The sequence below is a fragment of the Sebastes fasciatus genome, chromosome 9, assembly GCF_043250625.1.
Source record: "Sebastes fasciatus isolate fSebFas1 chromosome 9, fSebFas1.pri, whole genome shotgun sequence".
NCBI lineage: Eukaryota > Metazoa > Chordata > Actinopteri > Perciformes > Sebastidae > Sebastes > Sebastes fasciatus.
Window position 1 is genome coordinate 15,657,858 of NC_133803.1, and position 16,833 is coordinate 15,674,690.

The window sequence follows — 16,833 nt, forward strand, 5'->3', positions numbered from 1 at the left end:
AAATCAATGCAATTTTTTATTTTTTTTCATTTTAGGTTGATTTTTTTTAAAGGCGTCTGAAACATTTGTGGTGGCATCATTGCTGCTATAGCCTCTAAAAGACCTTGAATAACCAAAGTGCTAGAATAGTTACATTTCAATGGCTTCAATCTGTTAGTAAGAATTGTACATCAAAAGATCTGCTCAGGTGAAAACACATCAAACAAAAGGGACAAAAAAGTGTACCATTACCATTACCATTACTATATTACTATATTACTATATTACTATATATATATATATATATATATATATATATATATATATATATTTATGTGTGTGTGTTTTTTTAACTCTATTCTTTTTTATTATTATTATTATCATTATTATTTCTTTTCTTAATTTGATTTCAATTTTGAATGTTGAAGTTGTTTTCTCTAGTGTACTTAATGAGTGTGTCTATAAGCTCATCTACTTAAAAATTGGTTTATAAACTATTGTAATTACGAACTGAAAATTGCAAATATGAAAACAGCCTTGAAAAAAGGGAAAAAATAAAGTATAAAAAAATAAAGTGCACCATTACCATTATTGTCCATGTAAATGATATAACTATATATTTATATATATTTTTTAATATTTATAAATTATATAATTTTTTAAACTCTATTCTTTCTTTCTTTTATTATTATTATTATTATTATTATTATTATTATTATTATTATTATTATTATTATTTCTTTTCTTAATTTTATTTCAATTTTGAATGTTTAAGTTGTTTTCTCTAGTGTACTTAATGAGTTTGTCTACAAGCTCATCTACTTAAAAATTGGTTTATAAACTATTGTAGTTACGAACTGTAAATTGCATATATGAAAACAACCTTGAAAAAAGGGAAAAAATAAAGTATACAAAAATAAAGTGTACCATTACCTGTCTTGTTTACTCATCTTCTAGAGGGGCCCTGTGTGTTAAAAGTTACATGCTGGATCACCTGTTTTGGGCCTGTCAAAAGTAAATTCTTTTTGGTGTAAGATTTACACAGAATTAATTACTATATTTGGTACAAACATAGTTTTTAAGTGGGACGAGCTCCTGTTTGGTCTTCTACTTTCAACATCTACAAATATTAAAACAAAATATTATTTGGAATATTGAGTGTACCTGCTAGAAAAGCAATTACTAAGAAATGGCTTAAACCAGATACCCCATCATTAGAGAACTGGTATGATGTAATATATGAAATCATTTCTATATTTGTAATGGAAAGAATTACTTTCTCAATGAGGCTTCAAGAAACTAAATTTGAGGAAATTTGGAAGGAGTGGAAAAAGTATATTTCCCCAAAATGCCCTTCTTTTGTTTAATTTTTCTTTTTTTCTAAATGTAATTTTTTTTATTATTATTATTTATTTTATCTTATCTCACATGAAAAGCACCCCATGTTCTATTTGTGTGTTCTATAATTTGATTGTAAAAAGTGGAAATGTTGGTTCACTTCATATTTGTATCTAATTAAGTATGTTTATGTAAATATCTGAGTAGAACCAAATAAAGGAAAAACAAAATGATAAAAAAAAAAAGTTACATGCTGGATATTCACAAATACATTTGTGTTTAATCAAACCACACAGAGGGAGTCAATAGGGGCCCACAGAGCACGGGGCCCAGAAGAATATAAAATAATCCTTTATTAGTCCCACATTGGGGACATTTGCAGGATTACAGCAAAGGGGTACAGTGCAAACAAGAGGCATCAGTAAAAAACAAAACAAGACCTAATAAATAAGCATGTAAACAATAAAGATATAGTCAGTAAGTAAACAATAAAAAACAAGATATACAAAATAGACCGAATGAGTGGGTTCACATTATTGCAAATATGAATATGAAATTGCACAGACTATTGAATATTGCACAGTGAGGGTGATGTGGGAAGATTTGCTAATAACTAATTAATAGGTGGCAGAGCATTTCTCTGCTGTGTTGCACCTCTACGAAAAAACTACCACAATCAATTGGACAGTACCACTAGTATTATTATTTTATTAGTAACTAATACTACAGTAACAACACACTTGTCTTATCATCATCTGCATAAAATATCCATTGAACTTGTGCTATGAAATGTTAATAAATCATATATATATATACGAGGCAAGACTTAGTGGGACTGTTTTGAAATGATTTTTAATATAAATGTTATCATTTATGATAGGGCGGCTGTGGCTCAGGGGATAGAGCGGGTTGTCCACTTATCGGAGCAAAAAAATAGACTGAATGAAAATCTGCCGAGTTGCCCTCGAGCAAGGCACCAGACCCCCAAACTGCTCCTCGGCGCTGTATAGTTGCTGCTCACTGCTCCTGATACTGGGATAGGTTAAATGCAGACACTAAATTTCACTGTGTGCTGTGTACAATATAATGTACGACAATTATAAAGCTGATTTACTTTACTGATTTTAATCAGGTTTTGTGGTTCAATCCTCGACTCTTCCTGTCCACGTGTCAAAGTGTCCTTGGGCCAGAATGTGTTATATAAATGCCGACCATTAATTACTTATTCAACAGAAATCATCCTCATGAGAAGCATTGAAACAAGCAACTCTAGAGATTCTTTTCCTCAAGGACACTTTGGTGGGGAGGAAAGCACATAACTCTGGTTGAAGGGCGGCGTCTCTCATAACATCACTTACATAATAAAAATTTAATGTTTAAAAGACACAAAGACAAGAAGAGAAACAACTGTATTGCGAAATCAATGCATTTTTATTTTTTTTTTCATTTTTAGGTTGATTTTTTTTTAAAGACGTCTGAAACATTTGTGGTGGCATCATTGCTGCTATAGCCTCTAAAAGACCTTGAATAACCAAAGTGCTAGAATAGTTACATTTCAATGGCTTCACTCTGTTAGTAAGAATTGTACATCAAAAAATCTGCTCAGGTGAAAACACATATCAAACAAAATTGACAAAATTGATAGTTCAACCATATCAAAGGATCCTTTAACCCCCTGATTGACACAGTAGTATATAAGGGGATGTGGTACAGCACCCTACCTGTCTTCCTTTAACCCCCCTCCCTCTCCCAAAAAAAAGTTACATAGTTTTCATGTCCACAGCATAGACATCAGCATACTGAGCCATCGCACCAGTAGAACACCACACTTGAACTACATGGGCATCTAATGAAAACCAATACAAAGAGAATTCCTATTGTAAAGTAAAATTTTTCGACACTGCATATACAGACTCTCAAGCCTAAAAAGATCACACAGTTTCAGAGTTAAACACAATTTATTTAATGCTTAAATAACTGTTTTTGACCATCCAGTGTTTTTGTCGTACAATATGCTATTTAGAGCTACAATCAAATAATGTCTTTATGTGTCCTTAATGTGAGTAAAGTTTTAAATTAAGGAAATACTTCACCAAAAAAAAAATCCAAAATGAAATGCCCCAGTTTTCCTTTTAATGCCACAGCAGCCGATAGAAAACCAAATTGACACACTGCTAAGATGATTACAAACAGTCTAACAGTGTACAGAGACTCCTACACCTTATAGCCAATACGCACGATACAGTTATAATTTTACAGCGAGCCAGCCTACTAGCATTTACATTCAGATTACTTCGTTCTCGTAGCAGAAGCTGCCCTCCGGTTTTACATAGACAGACGAGACATCACACCCTCAAGAAGCTATCAAACTTATTTTTTCATCCTCATCCCAACATGATAAATGATTTAATGGTATCCGTTTTTCAATTTAAAATATAAAATCGGTGACAAATGTTAGGGCTATATGTGTGTACACAGATAAAGGGTTTTATTTGTCATTTGAATACAGTGTTTGCAAACTTGTAAAAATTGTACTTAAAATAATGTGAACAGCATGCATGAAAATATGAGTACTCTGAAAGGCTGCTTTTTGTAGGATTAGATCCATTCCCACTTTGGGGAATTACTGAAATTTGATTTTCTGGAAATTTCCTCGGTTAAAATCAAACCAGCGTTTTCCTTTTTTTTTCATGTACAAACATTATACCTGCTCTAATAATTAATTATACAAGAAACCTGTGAAGTTACACTCAAATCTTTAAAAGTGGAACCGTTTCAAGAAGTTTCGAAAGCACTTGAAAAGGTTACTCTCCTCAGTGCGTTCTCAACCAGTAGCTTACCCTTTTTTTTAAGAATTTTACACATTGTAATTTTATATACAGAAAAAAAGCTTTTGTGTTAGTTTTAAAAAGGAACAAAAAAAAAAAATCCTATAACAATTTACATCCTGACAACAATGGGTTCAAGAAAAAACTATAAGGCGAGTGTTGAAGTTGGATCAGAAGTGTTCCATTAGATTTTGTGTTTATTGTGTCTACTTCATTCTTTCCACCCACCGTGTGGATTGAGCTCTTGTGCCATCTTTGGTCACCTGTGTGGTCGTCAGTAATGGGAGTCTGTTATCGTTTTCACAACAAACGAAGCTCCTCAGAAAAAAAAGGCTCTCACAACACCAGTGGACCGATGGCACGTATTGTTTCACACAAAACAGGAAGCAGAATCTTCGCCCACGGGTCCACCGCAGTCAGAAAGTTAGAACCTCCCAGTCCTTTCGTTTGACAGGAAGTGAGTTTTTCATGCTCATGCGTTAAGTCAGAAGGGTCGACTCCTCTCTCTCACTGTGAAAACCGTTTGTTTGAAGCAGATAGTTGCAGACTGGACCCTGAAGTCCTCACACCGGAGCTCTCTAGCCCTCTGAACACCCATTCCCAGGAAAGCTTGGTTCCTGTATATCTGTAAGACAGAAAATAGTACATTACATATTGAAGCACATTTAATGTAATGAATGTATAGATTACGATTGCCAGGAATAATGCTGAATGCCATACATTTCCTAACACCGAAAATTATTTTGATAGGAACTATTATCTTACACATTAAATCCAATTCAAAGAGTGTAACCTTTATCTCACAAAAGATTATTTTTCTACGTGGGAAAACACTTTTTAAAGGGCATAAAATCTGTCACGATCTTCCCTTCCTTTGTATGACAAAATGACAACATGTTAACAAGACCTGATGGTCCGTGGGTTGTTATAGTGACCTCTGTTACCATAGAAACCAGGCTTCGCAGCAGTGCAATATTATTTTCTAAGTCAGTTTTGTGCAGATGGAATGATTCACTGCGAACACAACACAAGGCCGAACAGCAGTAGGGATTAACAGTCTGGCCAGTGGGATAACAAACTCTTTTTGGATGCTACAATGCCGTTGTGAGTTGGGGATTTAGTGGACAAAAACATGCATGGAGGGTATCAGAGGGGCGATATAATGCTGAGGTGTGTACCGCCCGTCAGCCCTGATGCACACTCAGGGAACACGGAGGGCAGAAATGTTGCCAGAGGATAAGCAGGCTCAGACATCAGTCAGCCTTTTACACTGAGTCTGTGTGACAGTGAGACGGAGAAACTATCTACATTAAAGGAATAGTTTGACATTTTGGAAAATAGCCTCATTTGGTTTCTTGCCGAGAGATAGATGAGAAGATCAAAACCACCAGTGGTGGAAGAAGTACTCGGATCTTTTACTTTAGAAAAAGTGGTAATACCATAGTGTAAAAATACTCAGCTACAAGTAGGGCTGTAAAAGTGCTAATAACGCATTAACGCATATTCATTTTAATGCTACTAATTTCTTTAACGCATTAATGCAATTTGCAATTTTTAGGTTGTAGCGGGCTCAGTTTTAAATTGAAGATAATGGCATGATATGAAACTAGAAAAACCTAAGGAATCCAATGGTACCAACCATGTCATGCTAGCTTTTCGTGAAGAAGGTTAAATAACACTCCAATTATTTTGGCGAGGAGAAACTGGCATGGCCATTTTCAAAGGGGTCTCTTGACCTCTGACCTCAAGATATGTGAATGAAAATGGGTTCTATGGGTACCCACGAGTCTCCCCTTTACAGACATGCCCACTTTATGATAATCACATGCAGTTTGGGGTAAGTCATAGTCAAGTCAGCACACTGACACATTGACAGCTGTTGTTGCCTGTTGGGCTGCAGTTTGCCATGTTATGATTTGAGCATATTTTTTTATGCTAAATGCAGTACCTGTGAGGGTTTCTGGACAATATGTGTCATTGTTTTGTGTTGTTAATTGATTTCTAATAATAAATATATACATATATTTGCATAAAGCAAGCATATTTTCCCACTCCCATGTTGATAAGAGTAATAAATAATTGACAAATCTCTCTTTAAGGTACATTTTGAACAGATAAAAAATGTGCGATTAATTTGCGATCAAATATTTAAATCGATTGACAAGCACCTCTACACCTCACAAATTGTATCTTGTTTGGTTAATAAGACTTTTCACAGTTTTAGGTGACGTTCCGTGCACTAACTAACAACAGTTTATCCAACTGCCCATCACTTGTGGGCAGCATTATCCACTGGTTGCCTGGCAACCTCCCTGTGACGTCATGTCTCCGGGAAGTGACTGCGCACGGCTGTTGTTCATCAAGAAACTGTTACGGCACGCAACTCCCCCTAAAACCACGAAATATTGTTTTTGCATTACTGTTTGTGTACGAGACACAGCTTGTTAATAAGCGGAGCTGGTAGGCGGATTTTTGAGAGACACAAGCACGAAGAGGAAAAAAAGCCAATGAGCACATTTGCCAAAATGTTGAATCATCATTCATTTTAAGGGGAGAGTGCAGAGTGTGTGAGAGCAGTGCACTGAAGTGAGTAGAGTTTTAATAGAGCGACACTAAAGAGAGCCAGGACCTGAGTATAATAGAACTGAATGTATTAAAGAAGAGAACTCTCACATTGGGAAATTACCCTACATTGGAGCAGTAGGGTACGGCATGAATGTAATCATATGGCAAAGAATGCAGCATAAAGAAATAAAGAGGAAAATTATGTACAGATTAGGGCTGTCAATCGATTCAAATATTTGATCGCGATTAATCGCATGATTGTCCATGATTAATCGCAAATTAGTCATTTTTTATCTGTTCAAAACGTACCTTAAAGGGAGATTTGTCAAGTATTTAATACTCTTATCAACATGGGAGTGGGAAAATATGCTGCTTTATTCAAATGTATGTATATATGTATTATTGGAAATCAATTAACAACACAAAACAATGACAAATACTGTCCAGAAACCCTCACAGGTACTGCATTTAGCTCAAATCATAACATGGCAAACTCAAGCCCAACAGGCAGCAACAGCTGTCAGTGTGTCAGTGTGCTGACTTGACTATGACTTGCCCCAAAACTGCATGTGGTTATCATAAAGTGGGCATGTCTGTAAAGGGGAGACTCGTGGGTACCCATAGAACCCATTTTCATTCACATATCTTGAGGTCAGAGGTCAAGAGACCCCTTTGAAAATGGCCATCACAGTTTTTCCTCGACAAAATTTAGCGCAAGTTTGGAGCGTTATTTATAGCAGTAGGACATCCCGCCTCAGGAACAGCACGTACCCTGATGCTATTAGGCACCTAAACTCAAATGCATAGGCTCTTTGCAGGGGGAAATTGAGCTCCAGCCAACACGCACTTAGGAATGTTTTGCACTAGACACTTTAGGGGCAGTTGCAATAGCACAAGGCTCTTCACAGTTATTTTAGCATTTTAGGATTTTATTGGTCTGAATGATTGTATAGATGTAGGTGGTGTTCTCCTATGTACACTATGTTTTTTTATAGGTGTGTGCTTTTGTTTTTTGTCTGTTTTTAATGAGCACTGCACCGAAACAAATTCCAATCAACTGTGGGTTGAAATGGCAATAAAAGTATTGAATTGAATTGAATCTTCCTTCGCAACAAGCTAGTATGACATGGTTGGTACCGATGGATTCCTTAGAGATTCTAGTTTCATATGATGCCACTATCTTCACTCTAGCTTTAAATCTCAGCCACAGTGGTGTTAAAACAAATTTGCGTTAGCATGTTATTATTGAGTTAACTTTGACAGCCCTAGTACAGATACATACTGCAGACTGATACATACTATATATATTATACATACATACTATGTTACAGGGAAAGTCAGTAAGCTACTGTACCTGGTAGAGCAAAACCATCCCTATGAGTGGAGTTTTTTATCCCCTGATCTTCTGTCATCCTTTCGCCTGCTATTCCTTGACCCTTCTCCTTGCTAGAAAACACAAACACACACAGATATATAGTTGAGACGTGGTATTTTTATCTTCTGACAGGAGGAAAACAACCCACAGAAAGCTGAGACAAAAGGAGAAAGCAAAACTCTGCACACTGTAGGAACAGCAATCTGCAAATGTTAGTAGTTGTTAGGAATATTATTAGGACCCAAACCACACAGCAACCTGGAAGAAGAGAAGTTCTATTATTATGTAAAGAGTTGGAAACAAAAGAGGCAGATTGTATTTTCACAGCAGAGTCACGGCACTCATTAGTCATTCTGTTGACTAATCGGTTAAACACCATTAAAAGCACACAGTCAGGAGCGCAGTCAGCATCCCTTTTGTTATGCAACCACAATAGACACCACACAATGTCAAAACACAACATGCAAGAATGCGCTTCAAATGGCTGCATTTACAGTTATTGTTTGGGTGTGTTTTTGCCCAGAATAGAAATAATGAGGACAGTAATCCCGAACCAGTTAAACCAGTCAAAGAAATTCACCTGCACCACTGGAGGAAAGCATGATCAAATCTGACTGGTCCTCTTTTGGACTTCGTTGTTTGACTTAAAGCTGCACTCAAACAGCAGTGAGATGTAAAATTGAGGTGTTCAATTCCTAGAATTTGCATGTGGTATCAATGAACAGTGCTTGTCTTAGAGACAGTGTTTCTCTCTCAACCTCTCTAACCCCTATTTCCCTCTTAACATTCCTTCTAAATAGACTTTAACCCCTTAGAGCCTATCTGCCCGCCGGCAGGTTAGGTTTAGGGTTAAAGAATTACCAACAATGTTTTGAATGATGGTAAGGTTTAGTCATCAATTGCTTTTACTCACTAGTGTGACACTGGAAAACATAATGAAGATTTGCATTTTGAAGACAAACATTGTTGATCATCATTTAACCCTAACCCGCCGTCTGACCGGTGGGTTTAAGAGGTTAAAGTTAGGAATAGTATTTTATTCACATGCATGACAATGACACATGTCTATGCTTCAGTGAAGCTATATGCAACTCACACGGAGTGAAATAATGTTGAACAGATTTTTTTGTGTAGCATTTTATATTAATTTCTGTGTAATTCATCAGCTATTTCCAATCATTCTTTTGTTGTTTCAGCCCCTATTTGTGATTTAGGCTGTTAAAATAGTGTTTTTTTTTAACATGAAGTCTTGCCTAGTGCAGCTTTAAGCCTAACTTTTACATTAGCTGTTAACCTCCCACCAGTTATGTTCTCCTAACTACTGAAGCAGGCATCCGATCTAGATTAGACTTGAGCCCAGGAACACAGTGAAAGGGGATCTTCATGCCAACCTCGTGAGGAGAGGTTGGGGGACTGTGCTGAAGGTCTGGGTGCCACCGGTCACCTCCTTGGTTGTCTGGCGTGGGAGTAGACACCCGCCGAATAACCTTCCTGATCACCTGCCCGAGGCAGAAGGATGTCGACAAAAGGAAGAAAAGATCTGATGGTGTCTGCTTTTTATAAAAACAAACTCTCCCTTGTGATGGGTTTTATTTCAGAGCTGAATGGGAAATGGAAATGGAAGTTATACGTTACTTTTCTACTGATGAGGTTACCATCGTGGTCCATGTAGTGTTCCTCGGTCATGGTCTCGCCTGGGATGTTCTTTGCTTCTTCTCCCTGCAAGCGTTTGTGGTTAACGCATGAATAAAAGCTCACGTGATGAAACAAACCTTCACCATCACCACACCCGAAGCCAACACCTCAAGAGAGAACCTCTGTGTCAGAAAGAGGCTGAGCACTATGTTAGCTTTCAACCAGCCAATGTAAACACCATGAACTCTGACATGTTCAATAGTCATGTACACAAACATGACTATCACAACATCTATGCACTACGGAAGCCCTGAAAGGCAAGTGAGAATTTTTTTTTTTTCTGGCGATCCATTTTCTAAGTCTGATCTAAATTATTCTCTCTCCTGTGTTTGACTTAAGAACAGCTGAAACAGGCTGGTTTTTCAAAGTTACTTTTTTCTTTTCTTTGCTTCTTAGTGAAAACAGGTGGAAGAAAAAAAAAGTGTTTGTTGTTGTAATATTTATTTCGACCACCAAACTGCACCACTACCTCATGTTCCAGGCATTGCTAGGCAACAGCTTGTGTCCATGTTTACTTCCTGTCGGTTTATGTCATTCACATACACTGTAACAGGAAATAAACTGGGACACATCTGCAAATGTATACTATTTACAACTGTGAAATGGTCTATGTTAGCGAGTTATGTAACATCACTTTCATGTCTTTCTTTTGGCTAGAAATGTATTTTAATCTGCGCTAATCTGCTGTTTGCGTTGGCTATACTGAGGTTAAATTGTCTGTAAAGCTAATGTTACTTTACTGTAGTGTTAGTTTACTGTAGTGTTAGTTTGTACTGTGTTTTCATTATATTGTTTGAGGGAACTAACGTTAGAACGTCAGGTTACAGGGCATACTGGACGCAACCATTGCTAAGGCTAACGTGGCTCTTTGAAATGGATCACCAGAAAAAAAAAATTCTTGTTTGCCTTTCAGGGCTCCCGTAAAGAACACACAAAGAGGCTACAACTATCAGTACACAAGCGCTACAATGCACACCAGACTGACCAGTCTAAACCAAACCAAACCAAACCAAACCAAACCAAACCAGACCAGACCAAGGCTCAGCCCAGCTTCTGCTCCAGGCTTTCGGGGTACCTTTAAAATGAGACGGCGTCTGAAGATTCTGGTGGTTACAGTCTGTTCTTCCTCTGAACCAGAATCTACACTAACCCGCTGCAGAGGAAAGATCATTATACAAACACATGGAGGGTGTCAGGAGGAGAAAGAAGCACATGTATAGGCAAGGTAATCAGTTAGTTGAGACATTTTGTTGATGTCCTTTATGTACTTCAACTCCACGGCTGGCTGGCTGTGTCAAAAACCTGGAATAAAAAAGTTTATGTTCCTTCAGCCCAACTTATACCACAGGCTTAGTTAGGCGTGTCTCCTGCAATAACGAAATCATAATGAAATATAGTGCGGCAACACTTTATAATAACCATCATTTATAAACGGTACATTCATTAAAATTAGATAATAGTTATTTTAACAAACAATGAAATGATAATTAATAATGTTTACTAATTATTAGTAATTCTTATTATGTTATTTTATCATTAGTTGTGTGTATTATGAAATAAATTTGTTTATAAATTATATGTTGTATCATAGCTGATAAGAGACTATAGACATTACATTCTGATTACATTAGTAAAATATCTATTAACAGTTTATTGTTGCACACATTAGAACATTTTATACACTATATTAGGTATTGGTTAGTGATTACCAAATGATTTTTAAACCTTTAAGGAACCGTCTGTAAAACATCTATAAACATTACATAGATAGATAGATGGACCAGAAACCAATTATTAACCATTAACAAAGTGTTAACTACCTATCTGAATAGAGTTTATAGATGCATCACAAAGTATTTATTAACCATTATAAATGTTATAATGTGTGCAACAATAAACTGTTAAAATAACATAAATTATAGCATTACTAATAATTAGTAAACATTACTGATTATCATTTCTTTGATAGACTGTTCAGGGTCTTTTTATTGGATTAATTCATATCATTGATTGTAACATTACCTGGACTTTCTTCTCCGACACTAGTGCTCCCTCTTCCTTTCTGCCATTCGATGATGCCGACGAGCGGTCCTGAGGTGAGTGCTTTGAGTTGTTGCCGTTCTGTCGGGACCTCCCTGATTCGGCCCTGGACGAGGAAGTGATGGAGTCGCTAGAGTTCTCTTGGCTGTAGGATAGGAAACACACACACTTAGGATTGCAGCAGGATGACGTAAAGGACTGAAAAACAGATCAACGCACTAGGAAAGCAGTAGATTTCAAATTCAGGTTGTGCAAAAAATGACTGCCATTCTGGGAGGGATTCTGTTTGAAGCCTATATTTGCATAATACTTTTACCTTTCCCGCCTGTCGAGCAAGTCTGAGCTGAGGCTGCGGCCTGGCGTTGGTGGCTCCACGTTGACGCTGGATGAATCACTGTGCCAACCTGAAAGTGAACACACTTCTTTTTCTGCCTGTTCAACCTGATCAAGAACCTCCTGAAGGCTGGCCTCGGTCATCTCTCCGTCCTCCTCCTTCTCCTCTGAGCCTTCTTCTTTCTCCGCCTCCTCCAAAAGAGATGCCTCTTCTTTGTCTCCGTTTCCCTCCTCCTCTTCCCCGTTGGATTCAGACTCACTTGGCTGACGTTCCCCAAGTGCCTCAACCCAGGCCTGAGGGGAGATGGGGGCTACGACCTGGTCCTCTGCTGCCTGGTCCCCTTCTGATGTCCCGCAAATATCTCTTTCCCTGCCACACAACCCTTCTTCACCTTTACTCTGCAGTTGTCCATCTGTGTCATCCACTCTGCCACCCTCAACTGTCTGAACCTCAGCTGTTTCATCAATACCCTCTTTGACAGCCTCTGCTTCTATTGTGGTACAACCTTTTTCCACTTCATGCCCAACTTCTATCAGATTGTGCTGTTCTCCTGACAGATCCCGCACATCTCTCCCCTCCTCCACGTTGCATGCTGCCCCCTTATCCCCATCATTCATCACATCGTTCTCTCCCTCTGCAGACCCCTCCTTCTGTTCCACAAAGAAGTTGCTCTCCTCTGCCAGCGGAGACCTATCTTGTGTTATCATCTCACATTTTCTTTCCACATTTTTAATCAAGTCCTGCTCTACCCACTTTCCCACGAATCCGTTTCCCTCTGCTAACTCTGCTGCGACCATCTCAACGACCTTCTCTATTTCCTCTGTCACTTCCCTTTTCACCTCCTTTCAAACACGTATCCTCCCGCGCCCCATTGGGGGAACCCATCCCTATCTGCAATCCCCCGTCTCCCATTTGTGCTCTGTCGGGCGACGAAGGGGTTATTGATGATACTGATGAGAGTGAAGGGGAAGATGAAGAGTAAGCCATGTCGATGTCTAATTCACACATCGCAGGGAGGGAATGCGACTTCGGCTTGAAGCTCGGCACCATTTCGTGACAAGACCTGTCCTCCTCCTCGCTCAAAAGCAGCTGGTCATTCAGAGCGATGTGGGGCTTTCTGACCTTGGGGGGAATGGGATCGGGGAGTACAAAGACGGGGACGGATAGGGCGAGCTCACAGGGTCTGGGGGGGCTCCTAGGGGGGCTGTCTGGCTCTCCGCTACCTGGCTCTATCTCCGGGCTCCAGGGCAGGGGCTGAGGCTGGGAGCCGGCCAGCAAAGGGGTGTCTGGTTCTGGGTAATGGTGGTGTTGGTGGTGGTGGGCAAGGGCAGGGTTAGGGGTGACGGGGAGTTCGGGCTCCAGGAAGTTGGGGTAGGAGTGCAGCGTGGCGGGGGACTGCAGCTCGGCTAGAATGCTCTGATAATCTGTAGGTGACAGGATGACAAATGTAGAGACATACACACACCGAAGCATGCCACAAAGGAATATAACACACACACAATATGACGTGGACGATGGCACAAGAGGCTGAAGTGTAAAGCATGTATCCAGACAACCATTAGCTGAGGTGGTGATGTGTCAGAAACTCAAAACAATATCAATATGCAGTAAAATGAAATAAAAACAAACAATACATTTTAATGTATATGTTTGAAAATGTCATACTCAACACTAATACAAATATTAAAATATTCAAGATATATAAAGAACTATATTCATATTGACAGTAATCATAAAAGCAATGTCGTGTTTATCATAGCTGCTTGGTTTTCAGTGGTGAGGTAAGACATTGAAATTGGGACACATTAAGGCCATATTAATCATGTAGTGTGGGATGTGATGAGTGTAAGATATTAATATTTGCCAGGGTGTTCTGTTACATGCTCACACAAGACAGTTGACAGATGAGAGATGTGAGAAGGAACAAGATAAAGGACAGAGCTACATGAGTATTTCCATTGCGGAAGGGTCAATGGGGGTTCGAGGTGGAGGCGGGGGGATGGGGTGCGGATAAGTACAGTGGCAAGCAGGACAGGGAGATAGGGAGCGGAGAGGAGGGGAGGAAGGACCGGGGCTAGGACAAAAGGACCCAGAGGGAGAGACGGGAGGGAGAGGAGACAAGGAGAGAGGGGAGACGGGTCGAGAGCAGGAGACAAGCTGGCTGACAGAAGGTGAGGCCCCACCTGAGGGTGAGGAGGGGATGGGAGGAACAGGTATGGTGATGGGTTCAGCTAGGTTAGAGGAGGGTACGAGGGTGAGGTTGGCGGGTGTGGTTGCAGCATCGGAGGAAGCAATGGTATGACAGGAGAGGTCAGAGGTAGATCCGGTCGAGTGAGAGATATGTTCAGCGTGTTGAGTCGGCGTGGTGAGCGTGGGGGATGTTGGGACAGACGTGGGAGAGGAGGGGACGGATGGAAATGAAGAAGGAAAGTGGGAGGGCGGGTTAGCGTCAGGCGAGGGAGGTAAAGGCGAGGTGATGAGGGGGATCGGGGAGGACGGGTGGGGCAAGTTAGCGTCAGGCGAGGGAGGTAAAGGCGAGGTGATGAGGGGGATCGGGGAGGACGGGTGGGGCGAGTTAGAGTCAGGCGAGGGAGGTAAAGGCGAGGTGATGAGGGGGATCGGGGAGGACGGGTGGGGCGAGAAAGGGAAGGCAGGGGATTGACGAGGGTCAGCAGCGGGGGACTGAGGGACGAGGCATGCCGGAGGAGGGGAGAGGAATTTGAACTGCGGCAGTTTGATTAGCGCTGGAGGTGCCAAATCCTGGAGCGAAATGGAGGACTCGTAACTCGGAGAGCGGCGCAGGGAAAAGGGGCGGCAGTGAAGCGCTGCATTGGGTGTAAGGGGAGTGGGTGGGGGGGTTGGGATCGGCATGGGAAGGAAGGGGACGGGTGTCTGCATGATGAAGGCAGCTTGAGTGCTTCCAGGAGTTAAGGGAATAATCACGCAAACTATGGGAAAGGAATAAGGTGAATATGCAAAAGAGATAAAAAGAAACAAAAAGTGATTTGGAGGGAAAAAGAAAACATAAAAGATGGTTTAATGTGAAACATGCTTGCAGAAGAAGACAACGAATGAATAACATGACTCAAGGATGTGTGGAGGAGGAGGAGGAGGAGGCATGTGAGGAATGGATAAAGGAGAGGGCAACACATTACTCTTAATTTGTTAAGAGCTGTTATGTGCTGTTATCAGCAGTAGATAGCTGCTGTGGGGAGGTGATGGGAGGCAAGAGGAAGAGGAGGAGCAGGCAGTCTGGTTTCACAGAGGAAGAGATTCTCTCATCTATCCAAGGAAGGCTCAGAGGAACTGGAGGAGAGCTAGGAGAGCTAAGCTAAACCAATAGAGAAAAGCAGACTCTACAGGGGTTATACCATTTCTACTCATGTCAGACATAATTGGAAAAACATTTAAAGCAGTATGCAGCATGCACTTAAATGGGATTTTAATAGTGGATATTGCTCATTTGTGACAACTGGATCCTGAGCAAGACTTGATGGTGGTTAATTCAACAGAAGCCAATTCAAATCAGTGCGAGTGTTAAAGTGCTATTAAAAGCATGACTATAATTTAATGACTTGACGAGCAAGAAGGATGGAAATTAGGGCTGTCAAAGTTAACGCGGTAATAATGTAAATTAGTTTTAACGCCACTAATTTCTTTAATGCATTAATGCAACTTGCAATTATTAGATGGTAGCGGGCTCATATGAAACTAGAAAACCTAAGGAATCCATTGATACCAAACATGTCATACTAGCTTGTCGCAGAGGAGGTTAAATAACGCTCCAAACTTGCACTAAAATGTCATTTTAAAAGGGGTGCCTTGACCTCTGACCTCAAGATATGTGAATGAAAATGGGTTCTATGGGTACCCACGAGTCTCCTCTTTACAGATATGACTGTTTTATGATAATCACATGCAGTTTGGGGCAAGTCATAGTCAAGTCAACACACTGACACACTGACAGCTGTTGTTGCCTGTTGGGCTGCAGTTTGCCATGTTATGATTTGAGCATATTTTTTATGCTAAATGCAGTACCTGTGAGGGTTTCTGGACAATATTTGTCATTGTTTTGTGTTGGTAATTGATTTCCAATAATAAATATATGCATACATTTGCATAAAGCAAGCATTTTTTCCCACTCCCATGTTGATAAGAGTATTAAATACTTGACAAATCTCCCTTTAAGGTACATTTTGAACCGATAAAAAATGTGCGATTGATTTGCAATTAATCACGATTAACTATGGACAATGATGTAATTAAATATTTTAATCGATTGACAGCCCTAATTTAAATTTAAAGTAGAATACCATAATCAATTCTGTGGCAAGTAAACTGTAAAGCATGGAAATCAGGAATGCATTTGGGGAACATTAGGAGCCAGTCGTCCAAACAAAATCCATATCTGACTTCTCTAGAGATTTGCACCAGGACTATACATATATGTGACCCATGCATTGGCCCAACAAAAAAAAGGTAGCAGGGAGAGGTAAGAGGTCAGCTAGACAGAGCTAAACTTTACCATCAGCCTGATCCCGGAAAACAGCGTTATCATCGGCAAAACATCTCGTGCCTGAAATGTTACCATAGTCAAATATTGGGCCCTCCAGTAAAGTCACAATATCCATCCGATTGACTTTGGTCAGCACTGAAGTTAAGGCATCCGCTGTGGAAAT

At 39.8% G+C, this 16,833-nt stretch overlaps 1 protein-coding gene across 1 annotated transcript in view; it reads right to left on the reverse strand.

Moving 5' to 3' along the window:
• Positions 1-2,725: 2,725 nt before the first annotated feature.
• The window catches only part of LOC141773994 (ankyrin-3-like), a 120,918-nt gene continuing 106,810 nt past the window's right edge, over positions 2,726-16,833 (reverse strand). The window contains 8 exon segments of the mRNA XM_074646242.1: positions 2,726-4,770; positions 8,065-8,156; positions 9,477-9,584; positions 9,721-9,804; positions 11,803-11,965; positions 12,137-12,987; positions 12,989-13,578; positions 16,680-16,823. Of these exon segments, the coding sequence (XP_074502343.1) occupies positions 8,085-8,156; positions 9,477-9,584; positions 9,721-9,804; positions 11,803-11,965; positions 12,137-12,987; positions 12,989-13,578; positions 16,680-16,823 (2,012 nt within the window). The 3' untranslated portion in view covers positions 2,726-4,770; positions 8,065-8,084.